At 31.6% G+C, this 16,450-nt stretch overlaps 1 protein-coding gene across 2 annotated transcripts in view; it reads left to right on the top strand.

Annotated features, from left to right (window-relative positions):
• The window catches only part of LOC144836877 (protein GPR107-like), a 30,116-nt gene that overhangs the window by 8,610 nt on the left and 5,056 nt on the right, over positions 1 to 16,450 (top strand). For both annotated transcript variants that reach the window (XR_013611402.1, XM_078691788.1), the window contains exons 3-12: positions 7,092 to 7,195; positions 9,077 to 9,189; positions 9,700 to 9,875; positions 10,556 to 10,663; positions 12,900 to 13,121; positions 13,348 to 13,421; positions 14,392 to 14,509; positions 14,986 to 15,160; positions 15,877 to 15,926; positions 16,355 to 16,402. Coding sequence is in view for 1 of the 2 variants with exons in the window: in XM_078691788.1 (XP_078547914.1) it covers positions 7,092 to 7,195; positions 9,077 to 9,189; positions 9,700 to 9,875; positions 10,556 to 10,663; positions 12,900 to 13,121; positions 13,348 to 13,421; positions 14,392 to 14,509; positions 14,986 to 15,160; positions 15,877 to 15,926; positions 16,355 to 16,402 (1,188 nt within the window). In the remaining variant the exon portion in view is untranslated. The remainder of the gene's footprint in view (positions 1 to 7,091; positions 7,196 to 9,076; positions 9,190 to 9,699; positions 9,876 to 10,555; positions 10,664 to 12,899; positions 13,122 to 13,347; positions 13,422 to 14,391; positions 14,510 to 14,985; positions 15,161 to 15,876; positions 15,927 to 16,354; positions 16,403 to 16,450) is intronic.

Below are 16,450 nucleotides of genomic sequence, written 5' to 3'. Positions count from 1 at the left end.
TGTATGAACAGATAATTTTGATGAGTTAGTTTAGTTAATAGTTAGTATACTCATTTTACTGATGATGAATAACAATTTCAATTTCGATGGTCATTTATAATACTAACATTAACAATTATTAATTATTTATATACAAACAGTATATTATTATATACAGTACTGTATACTAAAGTAGTTAATAATAGTTTTATCTATTATACAGTTTATCTTTATAAACCTGATTTAGTGATTGATTGAAATTAATCAGATAGATACTATGAAAGTTTATCTCATAATTAGAATCAAGTAGCACACTACTGAGACCTAGTTAGTACAGTAGTATAGTCCCAGAGATTTCTGATTAATTGTTTTTCAAACCAATTGTGCAATTCAATTCTAAACAATATTATAAATAATGAAACTGAGACTGTGCTAATTATTTTGTATGGTTTATTTTACTTTTACTTTACACAGTGTTTCTAATTGTCATTAAAATAATTGAATAGAGACATGTTCAACATTACTTTATTTCCTCTTGAAAACACTGTATATTATTGCAAAACTAAAAATGATTTTAGTTGTTTGTACAGTATACTGTACGAGGCGTTGATAAAGGCATTATGGCAAATTCTGATATTGCAAAAGAAATAAAATGTACAGTAAATCATCCCAAAATAGAAAATTCTATTCCAAACTGGTTAAAGGATGTGGATTTCAGTAAATAAAATTACTTTGTTCCCTCGCCCTTGCACAATTATTCAAAATGTTTGCCACAACAAAAATTATTTGTTTCGTTTCTGTTGAAGCAGGCTGGTTGGCAATGACTCCAATGGTGTCTGTTCATAAGAATAGGAAGAGAGTTTAATGAATAGCCTTCATAATTTCCTTTCTTATAAGTTCCTGTCTTTTTGAACAGATATTTAATTGTCTTCCTGTTCTGTAATGAAAATTATAGAGCGATGGAGGAAAGACAAACAATTTTATCGAAATTGCAATACCTGGAATAACACACAATACAATTTCATCAATTGTTCAATTATGTAGAGTACACAATACTCAGCTGTCATTTCCAGCAAGAAAAAGTTTATCTTGGTTTTGGGCTAGGCTACAGTAGCTACAGTACAGTAGAACAAATCTTTTGGATTACTGTAAACACTGGTTTCACATATGATTGCAAAATTATATACAGTACTTTATTTACTTGTAAACTGATGATTCTGTATTAATTAAAGGCCGGTGTAAATTCAAAATAAATTTGTTGTGTGGATATACATTAATAAATAATAGTCTTTCATTATCAATCATTGCCCTTTTATTTTAAGCTTTAGTAGGCCTACTAATTCTCAAAGAGGAGAAAAGAGAATGTTAACATATCCAATAGCCACATGTGGAATGCACTGTAGTCGGCCAATGTACTATCTAAAATGAAAGCTTATTGCCAATATTCCATATGTCAACTTTGTTATTGTTTTCTTTTCAAGACTGTATTTTGATAGCAAACCAATGTACTGTACTGTTGTCTACTTCGTGTCAAGCTTATCTGGAAAAATCAACATATATGCCTTTAAATGTTATTTGTACAGATGCTTTTAGTAGGCAGTTAAGTACAATTTCTACAAAGACAAACAATATTAATTTTATCAGAATTTATGTACACTCAAATATAATCACTTTTTGGTATATTGATAAAGCAATAAATGTAGTTATTGCACTGATACAGTACAGATGCTTTTATTCAGTCACTGCGAATGGTAAATACTGTACCTTTTACTTGATTGAAATGGTTTATACCTTCGAGTACCATTCACATTTTTTAAAAGCATTTTGTATTTTACTGAAAGTTATAATTCGTCACTGAATTTATGAATTTCTCATCTGAATATTCTGTGACCATATTTTTTCAATAAAATGGTGGCCATTTTATGTTCTTTTTAATCTACAGTACAGTTAGTCTTTATTTCATTTCGACATCAAGTTTAAATATTATAACATCTTTATCTATTTAAAAATAATTTCGTTAGATTAATAATCACTTATTTGATTAAATTTCCACTTAAAAATCTCACAAAAGATGCTTAATTGGTCCATGCACAGTAGTTCCACCAACATGGCAAGTTTATAGAAAATACTGTACACCCTTGATCAAAACTATAGTGTATTTTCTAAGACTTAAATTTATGCAAAGGAAAATCAATAGCATTAAAGAAGCAAGTTCAATGAATAGTCAATAGAAGATTTAGACTCATGCTTTTTCAATAATTCTTATTATATTTCCACAAAACTAGTGATAAACTGAACGTTTTTCTGCCACAAAAATCATTCTTATTATTTTAATATTGTGAAACCAATTTCAATTGTCACAAGGTTGGATTTCGATTCAATTCAATTCAACTTCATTTCAAGCAAATTGTCCATAGACATACTGTACTGTACATACAATAAAAACGCGAGATTCCATATTTAAGTACTAAGTAGATGTTATAATTTTCACACCCATGCCATTTTCTTCCATATTTTTTTTCATTCATATTTTAAGGCAAAATAAATAAAAATCCACACCCTATTTTCCATACACAGGACAGGTCCTTGCAGTTATTATTTTTAAACAAAATACCTTTATTGACTATTAAAATGGCTGATGATTCAATTGATCTTTTGCTCAATGGACTTGTGATAATATCGGCAAAGGCTGCAGCAGTATGGATTGTAATTGATTATGGATAACAGTTATTACCACAATTTGTTGGTTTACAAGGTCACATGAAATGGATTAGAGCGTATGTTATAACTGTAGTAGATCAGAAGACAACTTCATTTCAATACATTTGCCATTGTTAAACAGTTATAACCTGTTAAAATTTGGCCTTTGTATGAATAGATACTGTAATATTTCATGCATTTCCGTCATTACCAAAAGTATCCTAGCAGTCTCCATCTCTTCTTACCTAATTTCCTACTCTTTCCATTAATCCCCAGGCCTCTTCAGAAACGTGTCATGTACGCTATGTGGTTTTTAATTTGAACTCTTTATAGCATCACATTTAAAAATATAAAATAATACAGTAGACTCATGACTTTGTTTTTAGCATTTAAAATGGGAGTTCTATTACCACTGATTTTTATTTTTCTCTGGTATCAAAATCACTGAATGCATCATGGTATAAATGTTCTTTTAACCTGGCTTCTTGCAATGTGCATTCCTTCCATTGGACTCTACTGTACAGTAGATGCAACAGTTTAACAGCTGTTTAAAATGCTAATCCACATCATATTCTATGACAGAAAAATGTGATGCTTAATACTGTATTTTTATTTTGTTGGTGTGAACCACCGCTTTTATTATATTATAATTTTGTCAATGTTATGAACAACAGTAAAATTTGCGTTTCTTCATGATTTTTCTGTGTTTGGTTGGAAGTGAATGTTATGTGGATGGATGGATTTTAGTAACAATAAGAATAGAATTGATTTGGGTCTGTATTGGGGTCTTCCACCAGCCTTCCACTATGTACTGTATGAGAAATAAGTTTGTTGATACAATTTTTGTGTACATTTGTTTATTTTTTATACTGTAGTTGGTCATTGTTGACTAAATGTCATCTCTCTAAACAGAACAAAGTTCAAGTGTTTTACTTGATAGAGTTTGTGATAACAATGCATCTAATTGCTTTAATTAATATTCTATCCACTGTCTCTTTTACTCAATACTAATTTATTGTTTGCACACTTTATTTATAGTAACTTGTGTATGTTGTGCTTGGCATATGATGATGGTGAGGTACTGTAACCATCCAAAAATGCTTCTACTTGGTGTAAATTGTTGAATTCTTGATAGATACTGTAGAGAGGCTGGTTCTAACTCAAATAAAAGAACAAATTTAATACAGTATTTTAGAAGAACCAATTTTCTTGGAAATAGTTCTTTGCAAAAATTTGTTGAATGTTACATTTTAATGTCACCTAAAAATTATTTTCCTGAAAAAAACTGTAATTTTTACAAGTGAAAACATTACTTTTTAATTTCTTTTGTCTGTGAAAGTGATTAACTTTATTAAAACTGCGAAATGGCCTATTCAAAGTCGTTTTTTTTTTAAAACAATCTTCTTTTTAATGTTTTTGGGGGACAACATCTTTAAATGGCTTATGGGTCCCATTCACTCATACTGTAATTACAGTAACCATTTAACACAAAAGGTTTGTGGATGCATGCGATACATTAAACTTTACACAAGATTGAAAATACTGTAGGTTGTGTAGGATTCCTGGAAAAGTCATAGTAAAGGTTAAATCACATTATGACTACCTGTTGTAGACTCATCAATATTGTAATAGTATACTTGTATCATGTTGTTATTGATATAGTAATTGTTTAATATATGATTATAATATATAGTACAGATTTAATCATTTTGAACTCATGCAATCTGATCTAATTTTCACATGTACAGTATGTCATGACATTAGGCTGGTTAATACATACTACAGTATACAGCATTTTGTAATCCATATCGGGAGCTAACCTTCAGCTTACAGCATGTGTTAGAACACCCAATCTGGATAGGTACAGTAGCAGGTTCTTGATCATCCATTTTAGATCGGAAGTCAAACCATCTTTATTATCATCTAAAATTCAATGTCAACTTGAGGTCACACAGTAAGCATTTCTACTTAAAAGAGGTGAGTGAGTGACCGAGTGGTTAATTAAAACAGTGGAACCATAATATGTACTGTAGCCATAATATCGGAAAGGGTTCGAGCCTCACTCGCCCCATGGTTCTGGTGGTAGAACAAATCATCAAGGTCCTCCAGTGTACTGTACACAAAATGCATGTGTGCACTTTAAAGAACCTACAGTATTACCTCTTTCAATACGAGTAGGGGGTTACCTCGCTGTACTAGTTCACACAGCCACGGTCACACACAGCCACTACTTAAAGTAGGCCTCCTATTTGCAAAATCTTTAACTTTTTGAATAGGCGGCAATTAAGAAGGTGTCATTACAAGACAAGATTGTGCCATTTTTTATCTTTTCTCTTTTTTCCCTGTGGTTCAAATATACTTCCCTTCCACCGCTTGTTACATCCTTGCTCACTATTTTGCGAATTTGCTAGGCTCGTATCTCAAAAAATTCTTGTAACCATACTACAAACAAGATTAAATACATTTTATCCACATCACAGGTTATGCGTGTGAAAGAAACCTGGCAACATAATATCGTGATAATTTTATTACATAGTTGGCCATTGATACCTTGTTGAAACTAGCAGTCTGCAGATCTTATTTATTTTGTGTTGCTCAGCCAGTTGGTAAATTTGAGTATGGGCAAAATCCTATTCAAATATTAATTTGAAAAAGTAGTATTAGTTTGATTAGAGCATTGAGGTGCTGTTTGATTATGGTAAATTCTACAACAAAATCAATTCATTGAACACTAGCATTACACTGTATACCCTACCCAAATAGCAACAGTTCCCTTTGGTAACAGATAATACAAAGTCTATGAAAAATCCTGCTTTGTTATTTCCTACTTGTAACCTTGACTAAACTTTGTTTTGGTTTTATTATTTGCATAATTTGAAATCAATTATTATCTATTTTTACAATGTGTAGTTACCTTGCTCTGCTTAAATCTATAGACACAAGCTTTATGGATTTTATATTGCTGAAGTAGTATAATAATAGGGAAATGTAGGCTATTTTAACCAAGAGTGTGTTAAATGGAACTGTTTCTGCTGCGATAAAATAAATCCACAAACAGTAGGCAGATCTACAGTAGCTCCTCAAACTTGTTGCTGTTTATACGCGAGCAGTGGGCGTAGCTCACTGTAAGGTGTTTGCGAGTTGATACGTCGATATGTTTCTTTGAAACTTTTTGAAATTTTAAATATAAAAATCTGGTTTAAATATAAAATATAGTGGTTCTATGGGCCTGTTTCTGCTGAGCAAAAGAATACATATTTTTAAGTACCTTACAGTGGTTTGCTGAATGATATTTTCTTGCCAGCTGAAACCGGTGAAAAGAACCTATTTTTCAATACAGTTTTAAAATCATAACTAATTTACGATCTTGATCATGTAATACTTGAAGGCTTCCTGAACTCATATTTTCTATAATAATAAACTTTTTAGTCCGTTATCGGCAACTGATTTAAAAACATTTTTTTCAAATTGCATAGAACAGCATACATTCTTTAAACGTGTCATTTATAAAATAATACATTTTCTAACATTATTTTGAAAATAATCTTAAACAATATCCTATTATTGTAATAACATAAATTAACAAAATAATTTTCAATAATTTAAACCATTCAATATCATATGTAAATTATGATGTTAAGAAAATTTCTCAGCAAACAAAAAACAAAAACAGTTAAAAAAAAACAGAGTTAGTTTTATCCTTTTTTTATTTATCATTCTGTTTGTTGTCAAGCCGTGTCATATTTATTAAGTGCATTTTTCATGATGCATCTCTCAGAGTCAATTTTCTCTTCATTGTACATTTACTAATTTAGTGCTTAAGAAATTTATGTTCCAAGAATATTATAATATTTAATGGAGAAGCATGCAGAAAGCATCAATAGTGCTGTGTGTACATCTGAATCACTTGATTTTACCTTAGAGACTCATTGCACTGTGTAGTGTATAGTAAAGATAATCATTATTTGAAGAGAGTATTAATTGGTGTTTTTTCTTGAGATCACTTTATAAATAATTGAGATCACTTTATAAAGACATGATCATCTGCTATTTTAAAATTTATGTTAACTTTTTAAACAGGGAGCTTTTAATCTGCAACCATCTAGGACTTAAATGTCATGTTGATTTATTGTGTGCATTTATTTTAAATTTGGAAAATTGTTCAAGGTTCACAAGCAGATTTTACAATTGGTCACAAGTTAATGCAATGCTGTGAACTGTCACCAGTTGGCTTGAGTTGTAAGTTAAAGATATAAAATGGCAGAAGATCAGATCCAACAGTTAAATCAACAATAAAATAAAGAGAAAAAGTCATACTAAATAGGAATATCAAAATAGAAAATTAGAGATATTAAGGTTGTATATTAACATCTGATTTGTATAATATGTATGTATGTTTTTCTTTGTTTCAGCAAGATGACAACGAGCATGAAGATAATTGCATTCTAAATCGTTCAAGTATCAAGAATGATTCTGTATCCGTAGTATTCCTGTATTTCAATTTTAAAAACATGAGGTAATCATACACTAAATATAGTAATTCCATATAAATACCTTTAATAAGCTTTTATCCATAATTCTATCCTTAATATCCTATCACTATTATCATCCTTATCGTTTTACTATTTATCTTTATTTACATTATCTTATTCTCATTTCCATCAATCCTTTTAGCCTCATTTCCATCCATCCTTTTAGCCTCATTTCCATCCATCCTTTTAGCCTCATTTCCATCCATCTTTTAAGCCTCATTTCCATCCTTATCCTAGTATCCTCATTTATATCCTTAATATGTATCCCAAATTTATCCTTAACCTTTTATCCCCATTTCATCCTTATCTTTTATCCCTATTTTTATCCTTATCTTTTATTCCCATTTTTATCCTTATCTTTTATCCCCATTTTCATCCTTATCTTTTATCCCCATTTTCATCCTTATATACAGTACTTATCCCCATTTTCATTTTAACCTTTATCCCCATTTCCGTCCCTATCCTTTATTTTCATTTTTATCCTTGTCCATTTATCCACATTCTCCATCGTTATCATGTTAACCACATCTCCATCCTTATCATGTTATCCACATCTCCATCCTTATCATGTTATCCACATCTCCATCCTTATCATGTTATCCACATCTCCATCCTTATCATGTTATCCACATCTCCATCCTTATCATGTTATCCACATCTCCATCCTTATCATGTTATCCACATCTCCATCCTTATCATGTTATCCACATCTCCATCCTTATCATGTTAACCACATCTCCATCCTTATCATGTTATCTACATCTCCATCCTTATCATGTTATCCACATCTCCATCCTTATCATGTTAACCACATCTCCATCCTTATCATGTTAACCACATCTCCATCCTTATCATGTTATCCACATCTCCATCCTTATCATGTTAACCACATCTCCATCCTTATCATGTTATCCACATCTCCATCCTTATCATGTTATCCACATCTCCATCCTTATCATGTTAACCACATCTCCATCCGTATCATGTTAACCACATCTCCATCCTTATCATGTTATCAACATCTCCATCGTTATCATGTTAACCACATCTCCATCCTTATCATGTTATCCACATCTCCATCCTTATCATGTTATCCACATCTCCATCCTTATCATGTTATCCACATCTCCATCCTTATCATGTTATCCACATTTCCATCCTTATCATGTTAACCACATCTCCATCCTTATCATGTCAACCACATCTCCATCCTTATCATGTTATCCACGTCTCCATCCTTATCATGTTATTCACATCTCCATCCTTATCATCCACATCTCCATCCTTATCATCCACATCTCCATCCTTATTATCCACATCTCCATCCTTATCATGTTAACCACATCTCCATCCTTATCATGTTATCCACATCTTCATCCTTATCATGTTGTCCACATCTCCATCCTTATCATGTTATCCACATCTCCATCCTTATCATGTTATCCACATCTCCATCCTTATCATGTTGTCCACATCTCCATCCTTATCATGTTATCCACATCTCCATCCTTATCATGTTATCCACTTCTCCATCCTTATCATGTTATCTACATCTCCATCCTTATCATGTTATCCACATCTCCATCCTTATCATGTTATCCACATCTCCATCCTTATCACGTCATCCACATCTCCATACTTATCCTTTATTCCCATTATCATCTTTATCCTTTATCTCATTTTCATAATAGTTTTCATCTTTATTCTATTTCTGTCCATTTATTCTTTTATCATCTTTTCTATTTGGTCATGTTAAATCGCCTCAATACTCATATCAAACTCTCAGGTATTGTTTTGGTGCTGTTTATAATCCAGCCATGAAGCATGAAATTGCTAACTGATCTTTGAATAATTGTTTATTATAGTCTGCAAATAAACAGGACATCACATGACCTGAAGCAGCTTGAAATCACTTTCAATGATGATTTGGCGGATACTCAAAAGCCACATGGTAACATAAGCAAGAGGTCGGACTCTGGTAATTACTATAACTTCTTCTATCTTAATAGTAGTGTGTACACCATTCATAGTACATGCTTCTTTCCCAATTTATTAGATAAAGAGTCATCCTTTGGTTTTTCTTAAAATGTTTGCAGGGTAAACTTTTTTGTACCCTATTGACCACAGGAGTGAGTTTCATTTTGATTGTGTCTTGGACCGCTATGCTCATGAACACATGCTCATGAACATTTCTTTACTATACAACTTTCTCGTATCGTAGGTCATTCTCTTCCTGTAAAATATAATAATTTAGAAAGATACAATTTATTATAATTTGTTTGTTTGTATTGTTTTGTTTTCTAATTTCTTCATTTATTTGCCAATGTTCCTTGAGTGGACACTACAAAAATGTTTTCATTAAAATTTTACTCATAACTTTATATGTCAATTATAAAGACAACATTGTAATTGGCCGTCGCCTATTATGTTTTTAACTCAGTCGTCAGTAATATAATAGTTTTGTATTGTTTTCATGGTATTGTTGTAGATTTGCATAAAGCTAGTGACGTTAAAGATGGTGGGCAAGGTAACAATACATTGAATGATGATGGTTCTAATAAAACTAAGATTCACAGTTACTCAGAAGACAATAAAGAAAGGCCAGTGCACCTCTTGCCAACAGTTCCACTAAACTCAGCAGGGAAACATGCATACTCAACAGAGGTATAAATCAATTTAATTCTCACAAATAACAATTTATTTATATATTCAACAGCTGTACTACAGCAGTACAGCTGACTTGAAGAGCCCTCTTAAAAACAATACAAAAGACATTCAAACAAATTACAAGAGGATTAATAAAAGTTAAAATTCACATACAGATTCAAAAAAGTTAAAACGTTAAGTTAAATGTCATACTTAAATACTACTTGCATACAAATAATTTAGAGAAATGTTAAAAATTCAGTAAATATAACAGTAACACTTAAAAAAATATAACTATTATGAACAAATCTTCAATAAAATAGGACATTGGAACCAAAATAAAATATTATAATTATATAAGTAATTTTAACTTGCTTTTAAAATTTATAATATCATTATATTTCCTAAATCATGTATGTTTATGCATTCTTTATTTGTAGTATAAATTCCACAACAAAAATAGGTTAAAAGGGTACAATAAACCTAACAAATGACAACTTATTTCCTTAAATGCATTAATCTACTTATAGCACTTTATTGTATGTTCAAAGCTACTTCACATTATTATGCTGGTCAATGGATAAAACATGTATGGACATTGCCCATACTTATGCAGATGGCGTTAATCAGCGCAACTGTTTTTTAAACTACGCAAATATTAAATAAATACTATAAATGTAACTTTTTTATTTTTCCAGTTTCGTGTCAAAATAAGTAACGAGACAGAAGAAGGTTTATATAATTTGTATTTTCATCATTGTAAAGGTAAAGAAAGTGAAGAGAAACCAACTGCAATTAATTTATCAGTAAGTTGCTGGACATTAATATGCCTTTGAATTATCATTAACAACTCTGTGATACCAATGGGTTTTCCAAAAATTATATTTTAAAATTGATATCCCTTCAAAAATTCTTCCAATTGAAAATGAATTAAAGCAAAAATTATTTTTACTACTTCAATGAACCATAATTATGTGATTATTTATATTTTTTATTGGGATACCTGATAACTGATTTAATTGATCAGTCAATTGATTGATTGTTGATTTTATTATGTTATTTAGTTGAGTCAAGCAGTTAATGCAGAGGAACCGCAACCTGTAGCAATAACAAATTTTAAGCAAGTTCTCCCGGCCTGGCCTTAGTTCTGGGGGAAGAACAAATTGTCTTGGATAAAGACTTAAAACTAAAAGTTCATGACCTCTCATTCCTGTGCACTTAAAATTCATCTTCCAGAAGAGTAGGGGGTTACCTGGGGTTGTGCTGGTTAATCTTGTCCCCTTGTGTTAAAGATAGATAAATGAGTGCCATTTGGTGGCAGCTGAAGGACATTTTTGTTTTTTTGTTGTGTTGAAACCTGTGCACAATTCAGCTTTAAATTTTCCTCGGTCCCCGCCAGTAGTCTGGTTTTTATTATAATTGTTGCTTTTTAGTTATCCGCTTGGTATACCAAGCGGATAACTCCTTGTAATTGTATGAGATCAATATTTTTTTTCTGTATTATTCTTCTTTCCTTCCTTCCTTTTTGTGAGTCGTGTTCCTCTAAAATGTGTAAACATAACATTTCATAACTTTGACAACATATGGGCATTTACGTGAAGTTGTGCACCTCCTATTTTTGAATGACGTCATAGTTGCGCAACGTGACTTATGCGCAATTTTATGAATTTCAATGATTGATCATAGATTAAAAACCAAAAGTCATTTAGTATTGACACTTTGACAAAATTTAAGTCATATCAGGGGCAAACTTTCTACGGATTAAAAATGGCATGTTTGACAAGAAGTTACGCGCGCACGCGCATTTAAAATTTCAAAATGCGCAAAATTAATTTCTAATCAACTTTTTACGCGTTTCTTGTCATTTTGAGCATGTCAAAAATTCCCACGGGCGCGCAATTTTTTATGCGCGCGGTGCGCACATAGCGTTAAAAACATATTTTTTTCTCTTGAATTATATTTTTCAAGCCTTTCCCAGTGATTTTGAAAACAATTTAGACCTTTTCCAGTTTAAATAACGCCATACGAACACGTTGAATTAGACAATTCGTGCGCGTTTTTTATGAAAAAGCTTAAAAAATCGTCAAAATTATGTCTTTTTTTAAACAGTCATAGTTTCTAAAGTAAACCGTTAACCGTTTATTTTTATTACAAAATCTAGAAGTTGATGAGTTGTAGATATCGGATCATGCATCAATAAGGCTAAAAAAACATTGTGACGTCATCGTATGGCCACACGAATGTAAAATATAGGATTTTTGTCTCTTTCGTTATTGCTCATCACATTCAATGGAGCGCATCGCGCTTATCTGTATTCCTTTTTCTCCTACATTTATATATTGTGTAGGTCAATCAACTTTCTTTAGCATGAGATAAAAATATTTTAATTTTTATGACGTCATCATGCCTAAAAATTTTAATTACGTGGGTCATTAATTTCATCTTTACAGTAAATTTTAATCTGTAATAGCTCGTAAGAATAAAATGTGATAATCACGATTAAAACGTTTTCTGGAAGCTATTGGATTGTAGATACGAATTCATGTAAACATTTTGCCAATCGGATGTTGTGACGTCATCATATGGCCAGTTGAATAAAAAAAGTCGTATTTTCATATTTTGCGTAATAGTTCATCACATTTAAAAGGGTGTGCATCTATATTTTACGTATTCAAATTTCTTCTACACGTTAATATGTTGTTCCTGAGATAATTTCCTTCTGAAATTGCTATCTAAGTGTTTCATTTTGATACCGTCGCCATGTTAAAAATTGGAATAAATGGCGGGTCCCGTAATTTCACCTATTCTACACTGTATGTAATATGTATACAGCTTATACTGTTTGCATGTATATACTATATGACACAAAATTCAGCACTAACAGCATGTCATATTCTTCAGTTCTTGTCATAATGCCATAATCTTTATCTGTGTGCAATATTCCAACGTATGACGTGCACGTGGCGTTTGTCGTGGTGCGGATAACTAACTCGTCAAAGTGACGAGTTTCATGTCTAGTAATAATTATTGTTATCTTTACAGATAAACATCATAGAGATGAATCGTTACTCTGATAAGCTCAACTATCTGTCAGCCGGTGATATCTTTCTTCCGCCAGTCTACTTCACTATGTCTGTGCTATGTTTTCTATCAGCTGGCTTGTGGCTATACTATATAGTTACTCATAATGAAAACATCTTTAAGATTCATTACATTATGTTAGCACTGATTGTACTCAAGACCATGACACTGTTCTTTCATGCGGTAAGCTAAGATTCATAAACAAGTATAACAACTTTTATTTATTTTCAACCATCATTAATAATAAAAGACAACGTATATCAGAATTCAATGTAGTGTTTATAGATGGAACTATAGAAAATTCACTAGTGCATGCTTTTTTACTAAAAATTGTAATTTTCCGGAATGTGATCCCTTTATAGGCCATATTTTGAACACATCATCAACATATAATTTGTTTTTTTGACAGATGGACTACCATTTCATTGCTATTGATGGATCACCTGTGGAGACATTTGCAATTCTCTTTTACATTACTTATCTGTAAGTTACTCGTTTTATAACACTCATGAGAGCACACAATCAATCACATGATCATGTTGCCATGGTTATATGAATAGTTCATCTGATCTGGTGAAATATAAGTAATGATTTTGCTTTTAATAATTATGCTAAAAGTAAAAGTCTTTGTTGTAATCAGTCCATGTTTTGTGAGTTGAAATATGAAAGCGTGTTTGATTTACATCTATCATTTGATTGGTTGACTTTTTATCAAATTCTGTGCATTATTCTCTTCCATTTCGATGATTACATGGTTTTTGTTTTAAATTTGAAATTTTGTAAAAATGCTACAGTATATTTTGCGACAGGAAAACAATTTGTAGAGTCCACCGTCTCTGGTCTGCTCTGGCGGCTAAAATCCTAATTTTACATGACCTAGCATTATAATAAAGCACCTAATATTGTGAAACCTCTAAGCGCTGTATATTTTATTTTTACCCTGGTCATTTCATTTTTTACACGTATACTCCCATAATGCAGCTAGTAATCAGTGCAAAGCAGTGTCGTGACGTTACTTATCAGTTACCCATTTGTACACCTACTGTAGGTGGAAAGAGGCAAACGTCAGTAATGTGTCTTGCCTTAGGATACAAGCAATGCAATGAGCGTTGGATTTGAACCCACGATCTCACGATTTGTAGTCCAACAAACTGCGCCGCATGCCCTTACAATTTCATTCGTTAATAGTCTGCCTGTCCTAATTTTCACTATTTCCCTTTTACAAAAATATTATCCATATTCAAGTCATTCATTATGTATACTGTATATTGTGGTAAGCACATCTATTATGTAATATTTGAATAGCAGAGAATGTTGTCGATAAGTATCTTTTATACTGATTTTAATAGCAATATTCTGTTTGGTAATGTTTTAACTGTGCATCATGCTGGCATCAGCTAGATTAATTCATTAATTATATTAATTTATTTTTTATTATATTTTTTATCTACAGAATTAAAGGTGCCTTGTTGTTTATGACGATAACTTTGATTGGATCTGGCTGGGCTTTTATTAAACCCGTTCTCAGTAAAAAAGACAAGAAAGTCTTTGTCATTGTTATTCCATTACAGGTAATTAGTTCTTTGCTCTAAAAAGCTTGTATTTTTAACGCCACTAAGCCGGTAAAATGATTTTGTTTGAACATATTTTGTTGTTGATTGCTATTCTAGAATGTTGTTAAATACAAAACTTATGTATCGATCATTCAATTAAAAAACAGTAAATGTTGACATAGAATATATTGTGTACAACTTTTTACTAATCAAATTCAATTTTAAGCAAACGGACTGTTTTAAGCATCAGAATTTTGTTTATCATTTCATGTTTTTGCCGGTAGATGGGTTTAGGGAGGGGAATTGGTGGGGTGATATGTGTCAAAAAACTATTGTTGAACTCCTGTTATTTATTTCGGGGTGAGGTCAACTTTACTCCATGAGGTTTCCATACCTATTCTTATTTCATTCATTAATTTCTCAGGAGTGTGTATCCAGTAATTATTTCTTTTCAATTCAAGACTGTTACAAGAGGCATTGTTTTTCATCCACAGGTTTTTGCAAATATAGCGTACATCATCACAGACACTTCAGAAGAGGGAAAAGCAGACTACTTCATCTGGAAGTCTATTTTCTTATTGGTAGATGTGTTGTGTTGTGGTGCAATTCTGTATCCAGTTATATGGTCTATACGACACTTACAAGATGCCTCTCACTCTAGCGGCAAAGGTAAAAACTTGCAATGAAATTGTGTACGAACATTATGTAAAAAACAGTATTGGAAGTAAAGGGTTAAAAGGTCAAACTGGCCGATGCCATTTCACAGCATGAAGCAGCGCCCTCTCCATTAATCCATCAATTATTCCATCTCCTCTACAGTATAGCAAAGATTTTGCCTTCCTAATTTGTTGAGGGCGCGCTACTACATGGCTCACAATGGCACCACCCATTAGCTCTATTCTCTCCTACAATGCTTTTAGAAATAGTTACAAGCAGCTAAAATGATGATATAAATTGATTACATGACAGTGAGCTCCGGCTGGTGATTCCAAAAGTGGTAGAATTAGTACCATAAGAACCCCTTTCTTAGCAATTTGGGTAGGGCAGGCCCTCACAATAAAATTGAGCCTGGAACATTTCATGTTTAAGCGCCTTGAGCACTTTGTGGATATGTGCGCTTTATAAATCTTATGTTTCTAAACCAAAAAATATATTTCTGACTAGATATGATATAAAAGTACATGATGTAAGCCACATTTTTTATATGAACATTTTGTCAGAGTTTAATAAATATGTGCAATTTTACTTTCAAATGAAGGTGCTGTTTTATTTCTGTATTAGTGTGCAGCTTCATATTCAATTTGGGATAGGCTATGTTTTTATTCGGTCTGAAAGGGTTTAGAGAATGTAGCACCTTTCATAAATAACATATTTTGTCTTTGCAGCTGCGATTAGCCTTGTCAAGTTGAAGCTGTTCAGGCGTTTTTACATCATGGTTTGTGTTTTATTTTTTCTTTACATTAACAATTTTACATTAGTATTCCTTGCTACATAACAACTTGTTTTTGAAAACGTAGTGCTTTAGTTTTCCTAGTTATAAAACAGACTTTTACTGAATTTCGATAACAAGAAAAAAATTCATTTTTATGTCTTTTCTATATATTAAGTTTACTTATTTGTTGTTATGCTGTTCTCTATATAAATGGAATGATATTGAGTGCATAAATTTTATTTTTTAACGGTTGTTTCTAGAGACTTATCTCTTGTAAATATGACTTAGTCTTGTGAAAATCTTTGAGAAAGACAGTGAATGGTTTTCCTTGGCAATATGCCTAAATTGAGAATAAATAAAAACCTTGTGATGGTTTAAAGATAACATTTATTGCTTTATAATTAATATTACATTATTTAAATCAATTTCAGGTTGTATGTTACATCTACATAACAAGAATAATAGTGTATATATTGAAGGTAAGATGATGTTAATTTTATATCATATATTCTCTCTTTTTTGTCTAA

The sequence above is a fragment of the Antedon bifida genome, chromosome 3 (genome assembly GCF_963402885.1).
Source record: "Antedon bifida chromosome 3, ecAntBifi1.1, whole genome shotgun sequence".
Classification (NCBI taxonomy): domain Eukaryota; kingdom Metazoa; phylum Echinodermata; class Crinoidea; order Comatulida; family Antedonidae; genus Antedon; species Antedon bifida.
Note: the sequence above shows the minus strand (reverse complement) of the source record. Positions and strands in the feature narration are given on the sequence as shown.